Source organism: Copadichromis virginalis, linkage group LG12, assembly GCF_057382275.1.
Source record: "Copadichromis virginalis isolate Kocher_CV1m ecotype Utaka linkage group LG12, C_Virginalis_male_GT1.1, whole genome shotgun sequence".
NCBI classification, from domain to species: Eukaryota; Metazoa; Chordata; class Actinopteri; order Cichliformes; family Cichlidae; genus Copadichromis; species Copadichromis virginalis.
Window position 1 is genome coordinate 40,906,114 of NC_140629.1, and position 24,739 is coordinate 40,930,852.

The following is a 24,739-nucleotide window of genomic DNA, read 5'->3' on the forward strand; positions in this document are numbered from 1 at the left end:
GCTGCGGTGCTGTAGGCGTGTTCAAACGAGCACATTAAAGAGACTCAGCAAAAATGTAAAAATCTTTATTAGAAAACTTTATTTACACCAGGTTCAGCAGCAGAGACATGTGACTACACAGAGGAAGAGGGCGGGCCTTGGCTCCGTTTGGCAGGATGTTGCTCCTCGCCATCTCCTTCTCGTCCTCGTTTCCTCAGGTGTCTTCCTGAGGTCGACTCCGCCTCCTGCAGGGGGAGGAGCTCAATGGATCAGGAGGCAGAGTCATGGTTGTACTGTGTGTGGGGTTGTGTATGTGTGGTTACCATGGCAGCAGCAGCCCCCCCTCCCTCTGCAGACGGGTACATGAGCCTGTGCGCCGTCTCCAACATCTTCTGGTCCTGCAACCATCACAGAGTGAGCAGCCTACACTTCCCACAATGCACCTGAACATCTTTAACCCTCTTAAGACTTGCTGCTGTGGCGTCAGCTGTGCTGCAGACAACCAACCGCCATCGTTGAGGGCGGAGTCACTACAAAAACACTGAACACAGCCTGGTGTGTGGTTATTTGGGTGGGTGGGTGGGTGGGCGGGGCGTCAGGTGAGGCGTTACCTGTAGCCAGGGGTGCTGCAGAGCTTCCTCGATGCTCATCCTCTTCATCGGATCAACGACCAGCAGCTTCCTCACCACGTCTTTGGCTGAAACACAAACGGGTCATATGAGTCCAAACACAGGAAGCTCCGCCTTTCACCCTCAGGTTCCAAACAAGATGGAACCAAAACAGTGCTGTGCAAAAGTCCTGAGCCCCCCGACGCACTGTGGAACACGCAGTGACTCACTGACACACCTGAACACACCGTGAGCCTGACGGTGACTCTGCGGTGTGAGTGGCTCTCGTTTGCTCATTTCTAGAAAAATCTCAGCGAGCGCCCGACAGCGAGCCAGTCATCACTAACAGTATCGATAAAGTTCAACTGAAGCAGCTCGTACCTTGATCAGAGACGCTCGTCCACTTGGACTGAACCATGGTGAACTCTCCTCTGATGATCTGATCGGTGACCGACTGATGACCAAAGCTCTCGTGGAACGGAGGGTAACCTCCCAGGCTGACACGGGAGGAGAGAGAGGAGGACTCAGTGATGAAGCTGGAGTTTCAGCAAATCATCAAACGTTACATAGAAATTTTCACAGCTTTCAGGTGGAGATGTTTGACCTCTGACCCTGGCTGTTTCTCTGCGGCTTCCTCGACAGTCACACGCCTGCAGGAGCCAGGTGACATCGCCGCCGAAGTTCCATAAATGACTCGTAAACCACGAGTCATTTATGGAAACTGAGTCCTACAGGGATAAAAAGCGGACGCGTATTCTGCTTCTTCTTCGTTGGTGGTGTGAGCAGGCGTAGGACGCTGTGAACACCTCGGACAGCGACGCGTGCCGAGGTCTCGGGAATCAGCCGGTCGCTGCAGAAAAGCCGTTTCTGTCAGACTCTGCCGCTGACAGCCAGCGTTTTCTGTCTGTATGTAATACGGATTCATCCCAGGGAGGAGCCTTTCTGAGGTCAAAGGTCAGGTGACCAGGGACTGAACATGGGTGTAAAAGCAGCCGATGCCCACGAGCACGTTTAACACTCTGGGGTCGACAGAGGTACCGGCGCGTCAAAATCACACGACCAATTTAAGACGACACAGCAACCAGCGACCCAGAGTCTCGTTTCAACCTGGGTCGAAGGTGCGGACTTCAAACTTTATACCAGTTCTGACAGAGTCTGAATGGGTTATGATAAAAGTACACGCCACGTTTTTCTGAATAAAACTGTGTTTACAGCAGGAAGAACGGGCAGTGCTAGCAAACACTTCCCTATTGGTGTTACTGTGTACCATGTCAACCAATCAAAAAATGATATGGCAACATGTGGCACTTGGTTGTTTAGGAAGAGGGGGAAGTTTGAAGAGTGCGGTCAGAGTGCGGTCAGAGTGTTGTGTTGTAATTGTTTTATTTAGAAATGTAAAATTTCTTTTTGCACTTCAAGTAGAGCTGGGCGATATGAGATTTTTTCATATCACGATATGTTTTTTTCATTTCAGGCGATAACGATATCTATCACGATATAAGCCAAATAACTATATTTGTAAGATTTAAATGTGCCGTTGCTCACAAGTAAAATGTGAAATAATCAGCAGCTTGTTTTTATTTAAATATTTATTTCCCATAATAAGTTCAACAGGGTAGATGTACTTAAGGAACATGAGACTTTTTCAGATAAATAAAGGCAAATATTGCAAACTACACAAAAGGCAGCCGCTAAAGCGTTTAAGTTTCAAAATAGAATAAACGAAACAGACTAAATTGTCAATTCCACTTAGAAACAAAATATTAATTCTAAAAATAAATCTTAGTTTGTTTTACAGAAGAACAGACAAAACTGACTAACTTTTGTCAACATCAAATAAACTGAGAACTAAAAGGAAATTCTCAATCTCTCCTTGTTGTATAGCTGAGCTTTTCAAACAGTTTTAACAGTTACTTTAGTCTGACAAAAGCCGAATGATGAATTAGCGCTTCCAGTCAGAGACTGAGGCTACGTCCACACGTACACGGGTATTTTTGAAAACGGAGATTTTCCGTTTTCGTTTTAAAAAATAATCCCGTCCACACATAAAGGCAGAAATGAAGGAAAACGCTGCTATGAACATGCCAAAGCAGCAGGTGGCGCTAGATTCCTAACCGTGCCGAAATGTTGGCCAATCAGAAGTCTAGAAGCCTCGGTGGGAAAAAGTAAACAAAGCTGCGGCATAGAAGCAGAACCGAGTCGTAAGTGTGGAGGGACAGTAACTGTGTGTATATGTAAGCATTTAAACACTGCAGAGAGTAGAATTAACAGTATTGTAGAAATTCATTTCACCGAAACAATAACGTGGCGCACAGTGTGACGCATGCACCAGTTTATTGTATTTCCAGACTTGCTTTCGGCACAATTTACAGTGCACGCTACTCTGTTTTTTGTCAGACTTGAAATAGCCGAAATACCTTCACACTACGGAACTTCTATGGCTCTTCCGTTCGACAATCTCTCCGGCATTGGAACCATCATCTGTTTTCTCTTCGGTCACGCTCGGTTGATTTTTCTAGTCGGCACACTCATTTCCTCCATTACCCGCTGGCTGCTTCCCAAACAAACACACGTGCGGCTTGGCACTTGTGCTGTACGTAACAAGTCACGCGACGTGACGCTGCGGCTGTGATTGGTTCGGCTCTGCGCTACTTAATTTGGATTGGCTGACCTTTAAAAAAAAAAAAAGAGGACAAGAGCGGCGAGGTCTATCGCGATAGCTTAATTTCTCTATCGAGTAAAAGTTATATCGCGATACATATCGTTATCGTTCTATCGCCCAGCTCTAACTTCAAGTTATGAAAATGATTCGTTAAACATGTTTGTGGGCTTTACAGAAAAAAATAAAGTTTTTCTACTCTGAAGTTTTTTTCGTCTGAATATAGATCAATTGTGTGATCGATGTCAATGGCTCCACGCAGGAAGTAGAAACAGACTCTGGCGTGCCGGCAGCGGCTCTGTTTTCATGTGCCGAGGGTAACCAGGCGGGCAAACGAGCGAGCGCACGAGTCGAGGCGGCGCGACAGGTGAATGAACGAAAGCGTTTCCCTGACAACACAAACCATCCATCATCATCAATCATCCCTGCAGCAGGAGGCCGGAGCCTACCAGACGAAGAGCAGCACGCCGAGGCTCCAGGCGTCCACGGCGAGCCCATAACCTGTGGTGGACGCGTGCGTGAACACCTCCGGAGCCAGGTAAGATGGAGTCCCACACAGAGTCCTCATCAGCACCGCCTCCTCCAGGATCCGTGACTGGTTAAAGTCCGTCACCTGACGCGCGCGCGCGCACGCACACACACACACACACACACACACACAGTGAGGAGGGAGGAGGTGGTGATGCTGCAGGTGATGCTGCAGGTGAGCGCACGTACCTTGATGAGACACACATCGTCCTGTGAGGACAGCAGGATGTTCTCCGGCTTCAGGTCTCTGTGGATGATCCCGTTACTGTGGAGATACTACACACACACACACACACACACACAGTTACAGTCGCTGCACCTGTGTGTGTTTGTGTGTGTGTGCGCGTGCTCGTTACCATAGCAACACCAGCTAACCTCCACAGCACGAAGCATCTGGTAAAAATAAAGTTTGGCAACAGATTCGTTGAGCTGCTGCTTCGACTTCACTCTGTGGAACAGCTCCCCCCCCTCCATCCTGACAGGTGAGAGAGAGACACAGGTGAGAGAGAGAGACACACAGGTGAGAGAGAGACACACACACACAGGTGAGAGAGAGACACACACACACAGGTGAGAGAGAGACACAGGTGAGAGAGAGACACAGGTGAGAGAGAGGCTGCGTCCACACTAGCGTTCACAGAGTTGTGCGTCCACATTGAAACGGCCAAAAACGCTTCCGTTCCAGTCCTGCACATGCGTGAAACGCAAGAAGATTCGACCTGCCTCATTTCTGTCTGCCGTTTATTTACGTTCCGGCTCGTTGACACGTCGGCAAAATGTGGAGGAAAAGCACCGAGTTTTTTAAATGGACTCACAATGAGGTGGAGTCGTTGCTGCAAGTAACACAAAAGTACAAAGTTGCAAAAGCGAGTGAGAATTAAAGAATTTGAAGAAAAGCTCTCAGGAGCATGTACAGGCTGATGTTGATCTTTAATAGGGCTGTCAAACAAAACAACTGCTGTGTAACGCCCTCCGCTATCTCAGTTTAATTGGTCACATGACTGCATCACATGACTATGTGATAAGCCTTCTTAATCTGTTTTACCAAGTTGAGGATGTAAGCACGCTCCTCCCGCAACACGCGGTCCATTTGGGCGTAGTCTGACACCACGATCTGGTTGTCCATATCAGTCTTGGGAGGGGACAGACAGAACTGAATAAGGCCAATTTTGGCCTTGTCCACTCGGGTCACACCAGTGTTGGCAACTCTTTGGAAAAGCACCGTGTTCAAATGTATCAGTTTTCAAAACGCGGCGTTTTCCTTGAGCGAAAACGGCGTCTCAGTTTGGACGGGAGGCCAAAACGGAGAGAAAAAAAACAAAAACGTATTAGTGTGGACGTGGCCTGAGAGACGGGTGAGAGAGACAGGTGCAGTTTCACGCACAGCTCCAACACGATGTAGAAACTTTCCTCCGTCTGATAGAAGTCCTCCGTCTTTATGAGACAAGGCTGCAGGAGACAAGGAGTGAAGAGAAGGAAAGGAAGGATGAGTGTTGTTACTGGCGATAAAGGAGCGTTCCTGTACTTGTGCTTCTTCTTCTTCTTCGTTGGTGTTACTCACGTGGTCGACCCTCTGCAGGATATCAATCTCCGTCTTTGCGTTTCGTGTCGCCGTCTGTGATTGGACAGAAAAATAAGTTGTTGTTCCCCTTCAACTCAAAATAAGGTTGAGACGCCATGTTTGTAGTTCTCTGGGAGGTATCTGTGTTTTCACACCTTGCTGACATTTCATTGGGTTAAACTGAGTTCAATTCAATACCTGATTGGCTGGCACCAGAAATATTTAAATTAAGCAGTGTACTGAGAGTTTCCCGCCCCCCTAGTGGTGATTTCATGCAGTGCACTGTTAGTTTGACAGAGAGGGGTGTCTGCATTTTTGACGCTATTAAAATTCATAAATGAACTGACACCATCACACCTGCTGACAAACACGCAGTCGAAAGAAACGAGCAGCGGGTCTCAGCCAATCAGAGAGCAGATGAGGCGACTCACCCCTTCAGACTGAAAGTTCTTCTTGTTTATGATTTTCACTGCAAACTTCCTGCAGGTGGATCGCTCGAAAGCCAGCCGGACCTCGCCACACACTCCTCTGAAACACACACAGTCAGCAGGGTGGCACAGGAAATGACATCACAACGCCACGAAACAACTCACGTGCCGATGCGTCGCGTCAGTAGGTATTTGTCTTGCAGGTCTCTGGGTAGGCTGGACTGATCGTCCGACATCAGGTCGATGAAGACAAAGACTGCAGAGAGACATGAGCAGGAGGTGAGACCGGCACCAGGGTGTCCAGGTGTTTTCAGGTGCTGTTCTTGTGGGCGGAGTCACCTCGGTTTCGTTGTTCAGCCAGAGAGATGACGGCGTTATTGACCAGAGGAAGCTTCTTGTCTTTCCCGATCGGAATCCCATCGAGAAAAGTGCCGTTATTACTGAGGTCCTCCACGAAGACCTCCGAGCCCTCCTGACACACACAGGTGGAGAGGGCGACGTTAAAGCCCCGTGAGCGCAGTACTCACAGTACGATCAGTGCTAATATCAGTGGTAGTAGTACTGCAGTAGTCTCACTCTGTAGATCCTGAAGTGTTTCTTGCTGTAGATTCGGAACTTTCTGGAATTTCGGTCATTTGGATCCTCCAGGACATAGTTACACTTGGAGTCCCGTCCAAACAGGTACTGGTCCTCTATGCAGTCTGTAAACAAACAAACAGGAAACAGGAAGTGCTCCTCTATGCAGTCTGTAAACAAACAAACAGGAAACAGGAAGTACTCCTCTATGCAGTCTTCTATCCCCCCGTGGAATTACAAAACCTGCAATTCTGGGATTTTATTTGGTTGCTAATTAGCAGCAGCAGCTAGCTCATCCTTTGGTCACTGCTTGAAACAGGAAGAGGTGTTAAAAAACCAGGATGCCACGTCCATCTTTTATCTACAGTCTAAAGATCTGTCACACCTGAAGCACTGTCTGCTGAACAGAAGTATCCTGATTACTTCATGTGTTACTTAAAGTATGGAACAGCAGAGCTCGGCTGGCTGATTATGCTAATTCTGCTGCTAATTCTACTAATTACTATTTCCAGACACAGCACAATATGTTCAGTTTAATGGAACCTGATTAAGAACAGAGTGAACAGAGGACGAGCCGGCGTGTTGTGAGCAGCGGTACCGTGGCTCCTGAAGCCCGGGACCATGGGCAGTAGGCGGCCCCAGGGTTGCGGCTCAGGCTCCTCTGGGACGGACGCGAGCGTTACGGGGATGGTGTCCACGCTGCTCAGAGTCCCCGAGCCACTCGACGACTGACTGGCTGAGCTGGGCCCACTGGATGAACTGGAACCAGGCTGGGACTGGGACTTGGCCTGGGACGGGGACAGGGTGGACTGGGTTTGGGACTGAGGACGCTCCCCCTCAGGAGTCCCCTTTTCAGACATCCTTCAGCTCTGCAGACACATGAGAGACAAAATCAAGAACAAGAGAAGAAGAGTTTGGGTTTCTGCCGCAGGATCGTGGACATCCGTGGGCTCGGAGCCCCAGAGCACACAGTGCAACATCCCCACGCCCCACTGTGGCAGCGTTCAAACACAGACCGCGTGTCCGAGACTCACACTCACCGTGAAACCGGAACCCCGCCGGTGCTGTCAGCATGCGCGCGCCTTCTCAGCGAGCTCTGCACTCAGCAGAGCCAGAACCAGCATCCGGGTCTCTGCGCGTCCACGAACCGCGACGCGTGCTTCGATTTCTTGACCGGGACCTTGCGGGACACGCGCTTCCTTGTGGGCTATTTTTTCTCTGACGTCACGAAGTGGTTCCAGCCAATGATAAGTGTGAATGTGGATCACGTGCACCGGGAGCCGTCGGCTGGTGTTTCCGGGTTTGGTTTGGTCCCGCAGAGGAGATTCAGAGGCTGATCGATAGTTATGATCGATACGTGAACGGAAGTCAGGGCGCGGAGCGAGCCACGTGTCTGTCTGCGAGTCCGACATGTCCAACCAGAGAGGCGGCAAGACTCTGATCATCACAGACGGTGAGTGTCCGGGGGGGAGGGGGTCTGCAGTCGCCATGTGAGCCTCCGTCACAGCTCCAGCTGTTCTGTGTGTGCAGATGAGGAGGTGGAGGGGGTGGAGGCGGAGGAGCTCAACCCGTTCTCCTTCAGAGAGTTTCTGCGCTGGAAGAACCAGGACCCGGACCCGGAGCAGGCACGCACTGAGGTCAGAGCTGCACAGCTGGAGGTGCACCTCTGTCCTAAGGCAGCGAGCACAAACACAGAGTGGGTCTGTGCTCACAGCTGTGACACGCGTGTACATGTGCATATTTAAAAGAGTGACACAAACTTCAAACCGCTGCGCTGTGGCGGTCGTGGATGTGATCGCTGTGGGCCGAGCGTGTAATCGGCTCACAGCTCAGACTCAAACCGTCCATCGGCCCCACGCTGAGTGTTCAGCCCACGTCATGCTGCTGTAACTGTTCTCATGAAACTGCAGAGGTGACCTGAGCTCAGCTGCTGTTTCTCAAAATCTGCAGAAAACAGCGTCTCCGTCACAAACACACGCGTGTCACAGCTGTGAGCACAGAACCACGCTGCCTGCTGGAGAAGGTCACCACCATCTCTTTGGTGTTGCTCATGTTCAGTTCAAGGTTAGGAAAATCCCAAAAAGCTGGTTGTGTTCATCTGGACGTTTTCAGTGGAGTCTCATCATCAGGTGACTCCTTCGGTGTCAGCTGACTGCAGGTTCCAACCTTATAAACAGCACATCTGCATAACAACTGACACAGCAGTATGGGCCCACTCTAACCCACTGATGAGTCCCACTCACAGAGGGTTGGGGAATGGCTGCAGTCACTGTAAGATGGTGACAGGTGTTCCCTTAGGCCCCTCCATGCTTCGACATCAACAACCCACTGACAGGTGTCAGTATTTCCACGGCTGGACAGTTAAAAACAGTGTTTCTGCCGCTGCCACAGTGTAATCTGAAGTGTCCATCAAAAGGACCAATCACACCGGGAGCCTGTGCTTCTTTAAGCTCCGCCTACCCATAATAGCGTGAAACTAGCAGCGTGTTGGTTATGGAATATAATTTCGTACATTTCAGTTCAAATTCAATACCTGCGACTGATTCGCCGTTAACAACAAACAACTTGATCAAATATCTGTTAACAGATGAAAACACAGTTTTCTCCTCTAAGCACACGGTCTGTCTATCATTAGTAGCTTACACAGGATGAGAACTTCAGCGCAGCATGCTTGAGTCTGTGTCCTCAGCACAGTCCAGGGGCCAGATGTTTGGTCCCCGTAAACACACTTGGCGCACAGCCTTAACCGTCTGCTCGGTGTAAACGTTGACGTACGTTTGGCTTCACAGCGACAAACAGACCAAAGCTCGTACGACCCGAGCCATGTTAGATATCGCTAACGTCACCTAACTTCGCCGAAGGTTAGCTGAGTTTAACATGTTTTCAGATTCTTCGTTATGCTAACATTCGTCCGTTTCTGGACCGCTTCCCTTCGACAGGCCGCCATTTTTTCCAAAACATTTCTTCAACCTCAGATTCGCAGTGAATCCTGGGATAGCGTGGACTACGAAGGATACACCCGACCCGCCTCACACAGCCTCTGTCTGTCTCATCAGGAGGAGGAGGAGTGGGGGCGGAGCTTCCAGTCAGGCATTGGCAGCACCTCCTCCCTGTGCACAGAGGAGGAAGAAGAAGAGGAGGAGACCAGGTGAGTCAGATGAAGGGCGGGGCGTAAAAATGTCCGAGCAGCTTCTGTGCAGATGAAACTGCACCTGCCGTGAAGTCACCTTCACCTGTGTCACCAGGTTCTCCTCCAAACCTGAAGCAGCTGCAGGAGGAGGTGCAGTAGGAGGAGGAGAGAACTATGAAGGAGATGACGAGACCTCAATGGTTGAGCCAGCCACCTTCTGCAGGAGGAGGAGTGCCAGGAGCAGCCAGACGCAGCAGGTAACCCAACCACGGAGCGCTTAGTTCAGGGAGCGTGGGACAAAGCAGAACAGGCGTATTAACGAGCTCCTGTTCTGTCTCAGCTGAAGGAGGAGAACGCAGCACTGAGGAGGACCGTCAGGGAGCTGCAGAGGAGAGCCGAAGTGAACGAACGCAGGTTTGTACCAACCAATCACAGGACAGCGCCGCAATATGTCGCTGACCAATCATTTACCCAGCATGCCTCTGTCTCCCAGGGCGTCGCAGCTCTCGGAGGAGCTGCTGCAGAGGAGGCGTCAGGAAGAGAAGGAGGCCCAGGACCTGGAGAGCATGGTTCACTCTGTGGAGCAGAACCTCCACCTGATGACGGTACACACAAACACAGTGTTTGCATGAACGTGTGTGTGTGTGTGTGTGTGTGTGAGATTGTGTGTGTAAAAATACTCTACGTCTGTCCATGTTAGAGGCGAGCGGTGAAAGCGGAGAACGCCGTTTCCAAACTGAAGGCGGAGCTACAGCAGCTGCAGGTGAGATGGAGAATGAATCATTGATTACTGATAATCTGCTGGCTGTGTGTATCAGCGCGTGTGTGTGTGTGTGTGTGTTTGAGGCCGAGGTGGATTCTCTGCGGGCTGAGAACAACGGTCTGAAGTCGATGGAGTCTCAGGTCGTCATGACGATGAGGCAAAATGCTCAGGTGGCATCCGACTACCTGAACAAGATGGCGAGCCACGCCCACTCCTCCATCAGGTCAGTACCTGCAGACACATACAGCCATCAGCCACAACACCAAGCTGTTAATGCTGCTACTCTCTCCCTGTCACCTGTGTCTGTCTCACCTGTGTCTGTCTCACCTGTCTGTCTCACCTGTCTCTGTCACACCTGTCTCTGCAGGCAGCTGCTGGGGGAAGCAGAGACTCTGCGTTTGGTGTCTCAGCTGCTGCAGTCCATCGATAAAATCTCCTCCCTGAACTCAGAGTCCTGAACTCCTTCGGACCTCCTGGTTGTCATGGAAACATCCAGGAGAGGTCTGTCTGTGAGATCAGAGGTCAGCAGGTATTTTATTTTGGAAGGCCCCAGCTATGCTGACTGCTGATTGGTGGACTGTGACTGTGTGAGGGCCGAGCATCATGTTGATTCATAAACTCTGTGATAGTAAAGCGCTCTGATGATCGGAGGTGTGCACCACAAAGACGACTTTTTGGCTGATCCGGGTGACTTCAGGGTTAACGTCGGTTTCCTGAAGGTGGCAGGCCAATCAGCTGTCCTGAACGTAGCGTCACCATTCCTGGAGGATCCCTCGGACCACTACGGGGAGAACGGGAGGGTCTGGGGGCTTCGTGCGCTGAGCTTCAATAGTCTTTTTTCCCCCTGTTGGCAGCAAGTTCAAGTTTATTTATATATCACATCTGTTGACAAAAGTAGTCAAAGCAGAAAACATAAAATAGGATAAAACAAAGTTGAAGCGGTTTCATTGTTCTGTAAACATTCATGTATTCGTGCTGAGCTCGTGTCAGGTTTGTAATGTGGCACACGCCACCCCCCCAATGTGCAGATCAAATCCTGGGTTATCTTGGCAGGTTGTAACCGGCTGTATCCTGATCGCCAGCGTTAGTGTAACATAAGGTAAAGATGCCATCTTGTATGTCCCAGCTCCAAGGGGGCGTGTCAGAGTGTTTACCTGGATAAATAAGGATGTATGCGTGACTTTTTCCAAAACTGATTGCAGCTTCTACTTCGTATAAAACAGGGGAACATCCTCACCGCCCGTGCAGAAGTGCAGCTTTCGTATTTGTTGCGTCTCATCGAGAAAAACACGATTGGCTAAAGAGACAACCAGGAAACAAGAACAAGTAAATAAGAGAAAGCATGATGTCTGATACAGTCGATCAGACAGGTCATTACCCACATATACAAAACCAACTATGATACACAATATAAAACAGGTGACTGGGTGTGTGTCTGTCTGTGTGTGCCCTGTGGTAGACCCGTCCAGGGTGTACCCTGTACCCACAGGCACCTGGGAAAGTTTTAGCCCCACCCCCCGTGACCCTGACCTGGATGAGAGGAAGAGAATGGATGAAAAATATGAGCCACAGAAAACAGAACAGCAGATGAAGCCATGAGAAATACACAGAAAGCCTAAACTGAGCTGGCGTCGCTTCGAGGACTCCGATCGTTCGACTGACTCGGGACTGTTGACTCGTTTAAGCTAACTTACATCCTGCTGTAACCAGGCAGACCAACTAATATGTACCAACAGAGAGACCTGATGTTTAATAATGATTAAATAAAAATGTTCAATAATAAGAAATGGTGTGTTACTGCCACCTGCTGGTGTGGAGTGTGAACTGCAGCCAAACAGAGTCCAGGATGTAGCCCTGAGTAAAAGTGAAATGGAAGAAAATGTTAGATGAACTGGAGCTCTGTGAGTTAGGACTGGTTTTAAATGAAGTTTACTTTATTTAAGGTACTTAAAAGGATGAATGTCTGCTCGCTTTAGCTCATGGTACAGCCGCCTTCATATCAACATGCGTGTAAACGGTAAGTGTTGCTAGGCAATAGTTTTACATCCATTCCCAAGGAGTCAAAATGACGTCGGGCAGTTTTAGGTGGTCTTAATCTTTTTCTTTTGATCACACACAACTCAAAATTCCCTGTTTGATGAAAAAGTCCGTTTCAGGAAAAGTCATGAAAATGTTTTGTTTGAATTATAACAGAGTTATATGAAATTCAAAATGTCAGTGGATGGATATGGCGTGCCGGTGTTAACGGACGGCTTCGCTTCCTGCTTTTCGCCTGATCCGAGGTCTCGTTTTGTGCCTGATGTGGTGTGGAGGGTTTGTGGGGACGATCGAGAGTGTTCTCTCACTTTATATTGGGATTTTTATTTATTTATTTATTTTGCCTGTCCCGTTTGGCTCTTTTGCATCAGAATTGTTGTCTAAAGGCAAACAAAGATGTCCAACGGATTTACTTTACCAAACTGACCATCCCAGCCTTGCCGTAATGGTCCATTTGATTCACCTTTTATTGTTTATTTTATTTTCACTTACTGAATACGGGACAGACTTGACTGGGGGAAAGAAGGGGAGAAAGAAAGATAAACAGCTGAGAAGAGGGACGGGGGAGAAGGGCAAAAAACAAAAACCAACAGAACGGGCAGAGAAAAAAAAAATGCATCTATGGATCACCTGGATCACCTGCTGAGAAAGAAAAAAGAAAACAAGCAGAAGAGAACAAGAGTAATAGAATAAACAACATCACAATGATATATGGGAATATGACAGTAAATACTAAATATTAAACATTATTGTGCAGCACATAAGATCAACAGAACACAGTGAGGTAGGAGCCAAAAAGGGTGTAGTTTGTGGGTGTGATCACCCGTGTGTACACCTGTGAGCATGGACGCGCTTGTTTTTAAAAGGTTCCTTCATGTAATGATCTGCTAGAGGGTGTGGGGGGGCCACAGCCCCGTCCTCCAGGGCATGAAGCAGGTGTGGAGGAGATCAAAACTCCAGACATCCAGAGGCCCCCAGAACACAAGAGACCAAGGAAGACCAACAGAGGGTGAAGCTTTGATACATGAAAAGTAGAGCTGGGCGATATAAGATTTTTTTCATATCACGATATGTGTTTTTTCATTTCAGGCGATAACGATATCTATCACGATATCAGCCAAATAACTATATTTGTAAGATTTAAATGTGCCGTTGCTCACAAGTAAAATGTGAAATAATCAGCAGCTTGTTTTGATTTAAATATTTATTTTCCATAATAAGTTCAACAGGGTAGATGTACTTAAGGAACATGAGACTTTTTCAGATAAATAAAGGCAAATATTGCAAACTACACAAAAGGCAGCCGCTAAAGCGTTTAAGTTTCAAAATAGAAAAAACGAAACAGACTAAATTGTCAATTCCACTTAGAAACAAAATATTACTTCTAAAAATAAATCTTAGTTTGTTTTACAGAAGAACAGACAAAACTGACTAACTTTTGTCAACATCAAATAAACTGAGAACTAAAAGGAAATTCTCGACCTCTCCTTGTTGTATAGCTGAGCTTTTCAAACAGCTGTAACAGTTACTAGTCTGACAAAAGCCGAATGACGAATCAGCGCTTCCAGTCAGAGACTGAGCTGCACCGCTTTATTGTATTTCCAGACTTGCTTTCGGCACATTTACAGTGCAGCTGCTCTGTTTTTGTCAGACTTGAAATAGCAGAAATACCTTCACACTACGGAGCTTCTGTGGCTCTTCCGTTCGACAATCTCTCCGGCGTTGGAACCATCGTCTGTTTTCTCCTCGGTAACCTTCGGTCGCGCTCTCGGCACACTCATTTCCTCCGTTACCCGGCGGCACGGCGGCTGGCTGCTTCCCAAACAAATACACATGTGCGGCTTGGCACTTGTGCTGTACGCAACAAGTCACGTGACGTGACACTGCGGCTGTGATTGGTTCGGCTCTGCGCTACTTAATTTGGATTGGCTGGGGTTTTTTTTTTTAAGAGGACAAGAGCGGTGAGGCCTATCTCAATAGTTTAACTTTTCTATCGAGAAAAAGTTATTTCACAATACATATCGTTATCGTTCTATCGCCCAGCTCTAATGAAAGGCTGTGACTTTATTGAAACAGAGCCAATCAAACAGATTGATTGGAGTGATGATAGGATCGATAATCGCTGCTGGAGTCAAACCTCAGAAATCAGGATGCTTGAGTCTGGTTTCTGCTCAGAGTGAGCATGCTCAGCTCTGTTACCATGACAACCATGGCAGCTCTCACTGGCACAGCCTTTTTATACTCTTCTTCACAGCTTCTGGGTGGACTAGCACACTGCGAGCCTGGACTGAGTGGACCCCGTTTGTCCTCGGCCTGAGACGGACACACTTTGCTGATGTGGGACTTTCTGGGATTCTGCATCAAACTGAGTTGAAAGATTTGTGCGCAAACAGAGTTTTAAAGCGATATCGTGACAGAAATGTGAACTTCCAACAGGAAACACTGACAGAACTCCAATAAGCTGTAATAATAGGAGTCAGAGCTGTTAATGTGAATGGAGCCAGGGTCTATAATCCCATTAAAATACAGATCAAAGTGCTGTGAGTAGGATTAAAGCTTCAGTCAGATCCTAAAAACACTGGAAAGTACTAAACTAAGATGGGTGTAGATCCCGTGTGCTGAGGGAGGAGTCGTACCGTGCAGACGGTGTCTGATTGGCTGAGAGCTGCTGACCTCACAGAAACGCAGCCTTTATATACCCGACACTGATCATGTGACCCGAAGGATTCTTAGGAAAAAGTGAGCGTATGACTCGGTACCCTGACCCACTCGTCACTTTCCACAGAACTCATGCTGACTTCCTGCCACAGCTAACCACTACAAGAAACACCATATTTATACACCAGTGCACCAAATCACAGGCTGTTTCCACATAAGACTGAAAGTCCCAGCCAGGAGACCATCCTGGTATCAGGTTAACGCACACCTGTCCCACAGGCTCCACGCTGAAAATTTACCCACAATGCATTTTCCCTCTAAGTCAAAGACATCAAACTGTGATATGTGCCCTCATACTGATGATCACCGCATCAACAACACTGTGAGTTTTGCAGTGGGTGTTACAGTGTTTGTAGTTTTTCAGCCCTGAAAGTTTTCTGGACTTATGAAGTAAAGAAAATCATTCAAAAGGGTCAAATTTGTAGTTTTAACTCATTTATGTGGAAAACCTTCATTTAAAATGTAAATCTTTGTTTGGCAGACACACTGACCCCGAGGTCATGTGGCTCACTGGCTTCACATCAAACCTGCAGAGTCCAGCTTATCATCATCGCAGTACGTGTGAGGAAGTGTTGGAGTTGGTGCATAGCGGACGCCTTCGGTGGACTCCGCCTCTCGCCCTCGCAGAGCCAGGATAGGCTCCAGAATTTGTGCATACGTTCATTTTTGTATTTCAAGAAAATGATTCGTTAAACGTGTTGGTGGGTTTAAAAATATAAAGAATAAACCTTTCTTCTCTAATTTTATGATTTTGTCAGATTTTAGGATAATCCTTTAATTGTCCCACAAGGAGAAATTTGGTTGTAACAGCAGCCAAAAAGACACATATACAAACAAACAGGACACAGAGCAGAAACATACACAATTTTTCTTACATATTTACATTAAGGACAATTGTTACTATAAACAAAGTACTGTACAGTTATTAAATTAAATTAAATAACTACAGGTAAGAGGCAAACCAGGTTGTAGTGCGAATCGGTTAATTAACTTATTGCAGTTACAGCACAGATGTAAACATCTGTGTTTGTTGGGAGCAGTTCTGATTGTGCAGTCTGACAGCTGCAGGGAGGAAGGACCTGTGGAAACGCTCCTTCATGCATCGAGGATGCAGCAGCCTGTCACTGCAGGAGCTCTGCAGTTCAACAACATCTACATGCATGGGCTGGGAGACTCTGTCCATCGGAGATGTTATTTTGGCCAGAGTCCTTCTGTCTCCCACCCTTGCACTGGGTCCAGGGTGCATCCCAGAACAGAGCTGGGAACAGAGCATTTTAGATCAAAATGTGAGCGTACGCTCCCCGTGGTGCGTCACATCTCCCGACCCTGTCCAGTGGGCTGGGTTCTGGCCCTCGAGCCTTATGTTTGGCTTGTCTGAGGGCTGCAGTTCACACTCCGCGCCAGCCGGTGGCGGTAACGCACCGTGTCGTTGTTTTCCATCCACCAATAAATTTCGAGCAGCCGGGGTGGTGGGCGCTGATTGGTCGGCGGACCGGACTCGCGGCTTCTCATCAGATCAGTCTTCAATAATCAGTCATGATCCGAGCTCCACGTGCGCCTGAGACGTGGACCGGGACCCGACGGGACGCTCCACGCGGACGTGTCCGCGGGGCGACCAGGTGAGCCGTAGGGTTCCCAGGACCCACTTCCGGTGTTTCTGTGTGTTTTATTTCTCTGCTCGTGTTGGTGAATATTCTGCAGATTTAAATGATGTAAGTCAGGACATGCGTGACGTCATTCACAGACTCGGCGCTACATCATAAATAATCCTTCCGGTCGCTTTAGTGTCGTTGTGTAAGTGTCGCGTTTATGTCTCAGTGACCGTGCGTGGATCTACAACAGCTGCTGTGCGGCTCCGCCTGTGGTCCACGGTCACCGCGTCCCACCCTGCTGTCTGCTGCTAACACCTGGGTGTATTTGACACACTCGTGTTTTAGTTTCTTTTTCTCTGTCACATAGAGCAGGGCAGATAAAATATTTATCACCATATACATTTGAAAATGTGCGATAACGATATAACTGACGATATAATTGACACTGGACAAAATACTTTACAACTCCTCAACTTTATTAGTGCAAAACCATCAATGTATGTTCACTTAATCAACCAGCTGTTTTTTATCTGCATTAAAGTTATATAAACATTTAACAGTGCAAATTGCTCGCTAACAGTTTAACCAAAAGGCATTTCCAGTGGAAACCGGCCGACATATCCTCAGCATAACCATGTACAACATCCACAAACCTTAAAAAGAGGCTCTACACACACAATACAGTAATAGACCCTGTGCACGAGACAATGCTAACTTCCTGGTTTGAGACCGGATGTGGGGTTGTACATTTCCGGTAGCTTTACTTTGCGGTCAATCGCTACTGCGAAGATATATCCTCCACAATCATGTCCAAAACTTGAAAACGGAAAGATGGTGTTAAGTTACAAAGAGAAGGTGGGAACACTCACCGCTGCTGTGTCATAAAAAATCTAATGATCAGTTTAAAGAGTTTAGATCGATCAGCTGTTTACATCACTCAACACAAGCAGAGCTGCATCGCTGCAGCAGAAGACACATCGTCCACATGCAGAAGCACATCTCTGTATAGTGACTGGTCTCATGATCTAAACAGGCAAATGTTCAGCGTTCAAACTACAGGTGAAGAATAGTCAAACCAGATGTTTCCCCGTTATGTCGAGATCAGCTCGTCAAGTACACACCTACACCTTCTTCTTGAGCTCTCAGCGAAGGCGGTCGCACTTTCTCCTCTCCTCCTCACCCTTATCTTCCCTGCTTCGCCTCTATGTCCTTGTCTTGTCTTGTGTGAATTTACTTTCCCTGGAACAGTCTCTCACTGTCGTTCTCTAAACCTAAAAGAGAATTATGGATTTGATCAAAAGACTGACAACACCACGGAACAGAAGTTTGATACCATCATGGGGAGGCTCGCAGCTCTTCAACGGGAGATCGAGAGACCAGCCTCGGAGTGCTAGAATTCGAGCTGCTCACAAAGGAGAAATCAACAATATTCAACATTTGGACACCACGGCCCCAGCTGCAGGCCCAAGGCTGGAGCCCACCAAAACAACTCCCTGATAACGACTGTGTGATGACTATTCTTCCCGCCCCATGAAGGACACCTGGATTGGCTGGAGGACTGTTTACTTAGCCTGATAGGCCGAAGGACACTGTCTCAGCTAAACTATGGACACGCACACACACACACTTACACTGATAAGCACTCACTCATCCCCCTCCCTTTCCAACGCCTTCGATGCTTGTGCCCTACCGGGGATGATAGCAGTCAACTGGACCAGCACAGATGCTGCAGGACCGGATGCGCTGTCTACGCCGGCTCTCTCTTACCCTTTACCCGCCCCTGTTGCTTGTCTCGTGTTTCTATGGTGTATTGATAGTCATGTGCTTTTGTGCTGAGGTGTTTTTTCTGTTATCAAACTGTTCTCCCACTAGGAGCTCAGTCTGAGTGGAGTTTTTTTTTCTCCTCCTCTCACCTCATGTAGTGTATTTTCGTTGTTTTTTTCCTATCAGCCTACCTTCTGACATGTCTGCCCAATGTGATGTTTGTGTAAAGTTGGTCAGAAGGTTCCTTTGTGAGTGCGCATGCGCCATTAGCGTGCTGCCTGCTGTAACCCTAATTTCCCTCGGGATGAATAAAGTATTCTGATTCTGATTCTGATACACAGCATGTTAACAAACCGTGAAAAAAGCCACACAAAAAACGAATGACTGCTGGTAACGGTTTCTATACATTAGTATGTAGGAAGGGTATGTTGTGACTTACCTTCAAAATTACAGCGGTCCCTCGCTATAACGCGCTTCACCTTTCACCTCGCTGTTTCAGATTTTTTAGTGCAAGTTTGCTTATTTTTACGTCACATTGTGTCCTGCGTCCTGATCGCTGCAGACGATCTCCTCCGTCTCTCCTGTACAGTATAGAGTCGCTGCATCGATGCTAGCAGTGTGACTCTGCAGTGCAGCGCTGTATGTCCACGATGTCCCCCAAACGTTTTGCACCGTCAAAAATAAAATCGGCTCCTTGATTTCACCTCTCGCTGGTTATTTTTAACACCCGCGATAAACGAGGGACCGCTGAGAAATATAACATTTGAATCCTTTTCTCTTTTGCTCTGAGGCGCGGGGGAAATATCGACAAGTCGATGAACATCATTTACAGATATGTTGGGTAAATGCCCGAGACATCTATAGAAATGTAAATCGCCGCTTGATTCATTTGCTTAACTTGTTTTGGACCATAAACAAGGCGCGAATAGGACACCGGAAACAAAGCTCCCCACAGGAGTTTCCACACCGGACGTAGCATATGCTAACGTGCACATAGTCTATATTATGTTGAAGCACACTACGTATCACTCCGCGAGGCTCCGCCTACGATAGCCGTAACGCTCCAACAATCCATCAAGCGGTGCGGCTTCGTAGCTCAGCAAAGTCGTACTGAAACATCTGACAGATTTTCGAGCGCCGTGCACATAAAATCGTTTCGAGGTCAGTAAACACGACCAGAGTTCATACATAAGGCACACGGGATTATAAGGGGCTCTGTCGACTTTTCAGATTTTAAGTGCGCCGTATTTTCCAAACAACACGGTAATAACGGCGGCCCGCTAGCATGCTCCACCAAAAATAGTGCTTTGTTGTGTATCTGACGGACGAAAGCCAAACCAGTTCCACACCAGTGAAGCTGCAGCGTTTTACAAACCAGTTCTGGTTCATCCGTTTCATTCAACGATCCACTTTCGTCCTCCTCATTCTGCGTCGCCGCCATGATTTTTCCGCCGTGTGCGTATGAAAACAAAGGCACTGCGCATGCACGTTTTACCCATATTCTATCGCCATGTTTCATTTTCCTATCATTGCCCAACATGACACCGGTGCTACCGTGAGCGGTATGATAAGATAAGATAAGATAACTTTTATTAGTCCCACACGTGGGAAATTTGTTTTGTCACAGCAGGAAGTGGACAGTGCAAAAGTTATGAAGCAAAAATTAGAATACAATAAGAATAAATACAGTACACAACTGTACAGAATAGAATAGAATAAATACTATATACATTAGAATAAAATAGAATAAAATATACAATAAGATAAAAATAGAATACAAATGCTATACAACTGAGTAAAAATACGATGCCAGAAAAGTATTGCACATGTGTGGATGTGTGTGTTTGTTCAGTTAAAGTCTTTGTTGTGGAGTCTGACAGCAGTGGGGAGGAAAGACCTGCGAAATCTCTCCATCCCACACCGTGGGTGCCGCAGTCTCCCACTGAAGGAGCTGCTCAGTGCTGTCACAGTCTGCTGCATGGGGTGGGAGATGTTGTCCATCAGGGATGACAGCTTAGCCGCCGTTCTCCTGTCACTCACCACCTCCACTGGGTCCAGAGGGCATCCTAGAACAGAGCTGGCCCAGCCCTACTGTCACAGTTCAGCGTTGTTTGTCCGTCGCTTCTCCCGCCCTGATCTCTGTCCTTCAGTCCAGCGTCAGTAATGGAAATGAACCAACGGGCTGTCCGGCTCACAGCGGGTAATCTGCCTGGTATGCCAGATTACCCGTCCGGTGCCGGGAGGCAGACGGCTTGAGTGGAGGCTGACGGAGAGGCGAGTTTCCTAAAAGAGATCAGCCTTGCGATGTTACCGCACTTCACTGAGGCTCAGCCTTCAGCAAGTGTTTTGGAGACTGCTGATCAGAATTATTGATGGTTACAGATGTAAAAAGGACCCCGTGGGTCTCTGTGTCACAGTGTACTGTAATCCAGATGTGACAGTAGCGAAGGTGTCCAGCAGGTGTGGCTGTGGAGCTGCTGTCAGGTGCAGTTCTGCCTCAGCGTCTCAGGCCCTCACAAACACAAACACTGTAGCTCCCTAACAACTGAAACCATGTTGTGGACTCAGCTAAACTACATTTATTGTTTTTATTTGTTAATTTGATAAAATTCCTTTATGGGCGTGTTTATTGTGTTCGAATATCTTTGCTGCGTTTTATAAATCTGGCGTTTGTCATAAATACAGTGATATTGGAAAAAAGACAAACGAATGAAAAGCCACTCTGGAAACCTGCTGAAGCTGAAGCTCAAAATGAAGACTAGTAAGAAAATAGGGGGCGGGGCTTTATTCATGTTTGAATGCCTTTGAGACTCCGAACGTTTATTTCAGTTTTTCTTTGCTGACTCTGCAGACTGTAATGGAGGCTCCGGCCAGCAGGGGGCAGCAGGTGGTTTTACCTGAAGTCATTACAGCTGAAGTTCTGTGTCTGTGAATGATGCATGCTGGGAAAACGGACCGCGAGCCGCTGTGACATCGGCACAGGTGAGCGGGTGGGTGGGATTCTGGGACGTGCTCAGACTGAGGTGTGTCACATGACCCTGCTGCTCTACAGGGTCCACCTCACTCAGCTGAGAGCAGGAAACGAAGCAGGAGCCGGGGAGTCTGCTCGTCCTCAGTGTTTACATGAAACTAATAATACGATTGTCAATAATCAATGAACCAATGTCTCTGACTCCTCTTAAATCTGACTTCTTTAAAGTTCACCCAAAAACACTAAACCTCCACCGTCAAATGTCGCTCTGCCTGGAAGTGATGTAATAAAAGGCCGACTGAAGCCCCTCCCACAGCAGTCTGTTCACAGAGGGGAGGGGCCGTGACAAAACCGGACTGAAGCGTACTCTGATCCAGGCGGCACGTGGCGTCCACGACTTCCACGGAGTCCACGGCTACAATCTAACCATCAGTTTGTGTTCTTGCAGGTGGCTCTGCTCTCTGATTTGATCCTGAGCTGTGATGTCATCGGTGGCGCCTCAGCCACAAAGGTGAGGTTTGATGTGAGTGTGTGGTGATGTCGCAGGGTGGGCGGGTCTTCTGGGAGATGATGTGAACAAAAGGCCGAATTGTAGCGCCCCCGCCAGGCAGTGTGTTCTCAGAGCGGGGCGCCGTGACAAAGATCGACCGAAGCGTTCGTCTGATCCCAGAACGTCACGTGACCAGACAGCTGACTGAGCAGGTTGGGTCACGTGACCGTGACAGTTTTATTCCCATGTTCAGCAAACTTCCTGTTTTTCTTCTTCTGCAGTTTCCTGACGGCGTCCTGTGTGAGCGCGGTGTCGGGATGGTCTGTGGCTGTGCCGCAGTAAAGAGGAGTTCTGATCACGCGCCTCTGCGGTCTGTGAGCTCTGATCCAGACTCTCCCAGCTGTGTCGTTCCAGCCAGTTTGGGACAATTTGTTTTTAATTTGCTGTTTAAATGTTTTTAAACAGCCAAATGCAGCAAATCTCACACTGATCAAAACTCTGCAAACTAATGTTCAGTATATTTATTTATGCATGGGAATGAAAAAACTGGAAATAAATTATTAAATATATGAATGATTAAATTACAGTTCTATTAATTTGACACACTTGTTCAAATTTAAATAGACTGGCGAGGAAATGATTAAGACGTAAACCTGAGGGGGGCTAAATAAGTATAAACATAAGTGTATACTTCTGCCTACTGCTTTTCAAACAGCTGAATGGATGATGTTATGGACTGTTGGTGAATGTATATGTTCGAAATAAAAATGAACTGAACATTGAATAAATTACTGATTTACAATTTAAATTCATGACACATTTAAAAGATTATTTAATGATGTGTTTGATTCATTTTGGGACTCCTGGCCCTCCATATTAAATGGTTATGGGAGACGCCCCCAAGGGTGGTGGAGAATGACCGAGCTAAGATCCTGTGGGACTTCCAGATACAGACGGACAAAATGGTGGTGGCTAACCAACCGGACATAGTGGTGGTAGACAAACAGAAGAAGACGGCCGTAGTGATCGATGTAGCGGTTCCGAATGACAGCAATATCAGGAAGAAGGAACACGAGAAGCTGGAGAAATACCAAGGGCTCAGAGAAGAGCTCGAGAGGATGTGGAGGGTGAAGGTAACGGTGGTCCCCGTGGTAATCGGAGCACTAGGTGCGGTGACTCCCAAGCTAGGCGAGTGGCTCCAGCAGATCCCGGGAACAACATCGGAAATCTCTGTCCAGAAGAGCGCAGTCCTGGGAACAGCTAAGATACTGCGCAGGACCCTCAAGCTCCCAGGCCTCTGGTAGAGGACCCGAGCTTGAAGGATAAACCGCCCGCAGGTGCGAGCTGGGAGTAATTATGTATATCTGTATCTCATATATACAGTGTTGGTCAAGTTACTTGAAAAAAGTAATTAGTTACTAATTATTAATTACTTCTTCAAGAATGTAATCCTGTTACTTTCCTGATTACTTACTTTCAAAAGTAATTAGTTACGTTAATACTTAGTTACTTTTAAAAAACATGATGCTCCACCTGAATATGTAGTAAAGCAACAGACCCTTCAGCCCAGTTCTATTTATTCTGCATAATCATCATATAAAAGTCTCTTTTTAAAACTTGTTTTACTCTGTTAACTTGATGCATCCAGCAAAAACTAAATTCTGACTGAAGAAGCGTGTTTAACACTGAAACCTGTGTTCTGCATATTCCAGCATAAAATAAAATCATGTGTTTTGGAACCTGCTCTGTCAAACAGATGCAAGTAAAACAGAAGAAATGAATGAAATCAAAGACTCAGCAGCTCTTAAATCTATTGTCAGCTGTTTAGCAGGAGTGGGGCGGGTGGAGGTCTGCCCACAGCGGTCATGTCAGTGGGAGGATCCGTGGGTTTCTCTGTGAATGTCACATTCCCGTGGCAGCGTGCTCGCTGCTCGCTCAGATTAGAAGTTTAATTTTTTGCTGTAGAAAGAAGTTTTCTTCCCACAGAGTGAACAGCGGACGCTGTTTCTGTTATTTTTATGGAATCAAACTCAAAGTAATGTGATTACTTCCACACTTTAAACGCTGCATGGTCGTACATCAGTGAGCCAGGCTGTCGTTCCCACATCCCTCAAATCATTCCTGTACCGAAGAAGTCGTCTCACTCCTGCTTTAACGACTACCGTCCGGTCGCACTCGCCTCCGTCACTATATACAGAAAATTTCTTTCCATTGCTTTGCCAATGACATTCAAATATATTTCCCTTTGAGCTTGAATGTCACAGATCCATTGCACACATTGTTTAATTGTCTTCATGATGTCAGAGTCTGGTAATCTCAAAACTCTCTCACTTTGAATGAGAGTAAAGCTGAAGTTATTGTCTTTGACAGCCATAAATCTACAGCCGTATCCCTCTGAACTAACTGATACCCTTGGCCCTCTGCTAGCTACCTCTCTAGAGACTCAGGGGGACTCTTGGATAGCTCCTTCAAATGAGAGAAAGAAGTATCCACAGTGGTTAAATCAAGTTTCTATCAGCTATGTCAGATTTCTAAAGCCAAGCCTTTGCTTTCCCCCAAGGACCTTGAGAAGCTGATTCGTGCATTCGTTACTTCGAGACTAGACTGCTGTAACTCCCTTTTTTGGCCTCCGTCACTCCTCTCTCTACCGTTTGCATTAGTACAGAACGCTGCTGCACGCCTTTTATCAGCTGCCAGAATGCATGATCACATGACTCCGGTTTTAGCACTAAGATCCTCTAATCAGATGCTCTTAATGCAGCCTAAGTCTAGGCTGAAACAGAGGTGATCGTGCCTTTGCTATTGCAGCACCTAGACTGTGGAACAATCTTACTGCCATTCGCTCTTCTGAGTCTATTCAGTCTTTTAAAGACTCTTCTTTTTACTTTGGCCTTGACTTAAGTTAGTTGATCATCATTTGGCAAGCTGCTATGTT

The 24,739-nt window shown here is 47.3% G+C and overlaps 2 protein-coding genes, 1 long non-coding RNA gene and 1 other non-coding gene across 6 annotated transcripts; 3 read left to right on the forward strand and 1 right to left on the reverse strand.

The window, feature by feature from the left end:
• Positions 1-49: 49 nt before the first annotated feature.
• chek2 (checkpoint kinase 2) lies at positions 50-7,199 on the reverse strand. Its single transcript, XM_085476612.1, has 14 exons — positions 6,938-7,199; positions 6,340-6,464; positions 6,103-6,235; positions 5,929-6,019; positions 5,767-5,863; positions 5,336-5,389; positions 5,159-5,223; positions 4,150-4,249; positions 3,964-4,050; positions 3,696-3,859; positions 969-1,084; positions 591-676; positions 303-377; positions 50-224 (listed from the first exon to the last, which is right to left on the reverse strand). The coding sequence occupies exons 1-14, from the start codon at positions 7,197-7,199 to the stop codon at positions 114-116; spliced, it is 1,566 nt and encodes a 521-aa protein (XP_085332738.1). The 3' UTR covers positions 50-113.
• Positions 7,200-7,733: 534 nt separating this feature from the next.
• Positions 7,734-12,032, forward strand: entr1 (endosome associated trafficking regulator 1). 3 transcript variants are annotated; one of them, XM_085476613.1, is made up of 9 exons: positions 7,734-7,792; positions 7,870-7,976; positions 9,279-9,487; positions 9,585-9,726; positions 9,810-9,883; positions 9,963-10,074; positions 10,170-10,232; positions 10,316-10,455; positions 10,600-12,032. In XM_085476613.1, exons 1-9 carry the CDS (start codon positions 7,750-7,752, stop codon positions 10,688-10,690), a joined length of 981 nt encoding a protein of 326 aa, XP_085332739.1. In that variant the 5' UTR covers positions 7,734-7,749; the 3' UTR covers positions 10,691-12,032. The 3 variants fall into 3 exon arrangements, with proteins under 3 accessions (XP_085332739.1, XP_085332740.1, XP_085332741.1); XM_085476614.1 differs by having other exon boundaries at positions 9,315-9,487; XM_085476615.1 differs by having other exon boundaries at positions 9,396-9,487.
• A 4,432-nt stretch (positions 12,033-16,464) lies between these two features.
• On the forward strand, positions 16,465-22,612 carry LOC146697844 (uncharacterized). Its single transcript, XR_014923436.1, has 4 exons — positions 16,465-16,606; positions 21,195-21,325; positions 21,763-21,825; positions 22,086-22,612. It is a non-coding gene; the product is annotated as an uncharacterized LOC146697844 (long non-coding RNA).
• LOC146697845 (small nucleolar RNA SNORD89) lies at positions 21,874-21,985 on the forward strand. Its single transcript, XR_014923443.1, has one exon. It is a non-coding gene; the product is annotated as a small nucleolar RNA SNORD89 (small nucleolar RNA).
• Positions 22,613-24,739: the final 2,127 nt, after the last annotated feature.

Bases quoted from the DNA above. Each gene is read 5' to 3' on its own strand.
- chek2 (XM_085476612.1), bottom strand. From the start codon at position 7,199: ATGTCTGAAAAGGGGACTCCTGAGGGGGAGCGTCCTCAGTCCCAAACC. The intron at 4,250-5,158 runs GTGCGTGAAACT...CTCACCTGTCAG, and splicing joins TTCTACATCGTGTTGGAGCT to GATGGAGGGGGGGGAGCTGT. The intron at 4,051-4,149 runs GTTAGCTGGTGT...GTGTGTGTGTAG, and splicing joins AGATGCTTCGTGCTGTGGAG to TATCTCCACAGTAACGGGAT.
- entr1 (XM_085476613.1), top strand. From the start codon at position 7,750: ATGTCCAACCAGAGAGGCGGCAAGACTCTGATCATCACAGACG. The intron at 7,793-7,869 runs GTGAGTGTCCGG...CTGTGTGTGCAG, and splicing joins GACTCTGATCATCACAGACG to ATGAGGAGGTGGAGGGGGTG. The intron at 7,977-9,278 runs GTCAGAGCTGCA...TCCCTTCGACAG, and splicing joins CGGAGCAGGCACGCACTGAG to GCCGCCATTTTTTCCAAAAC.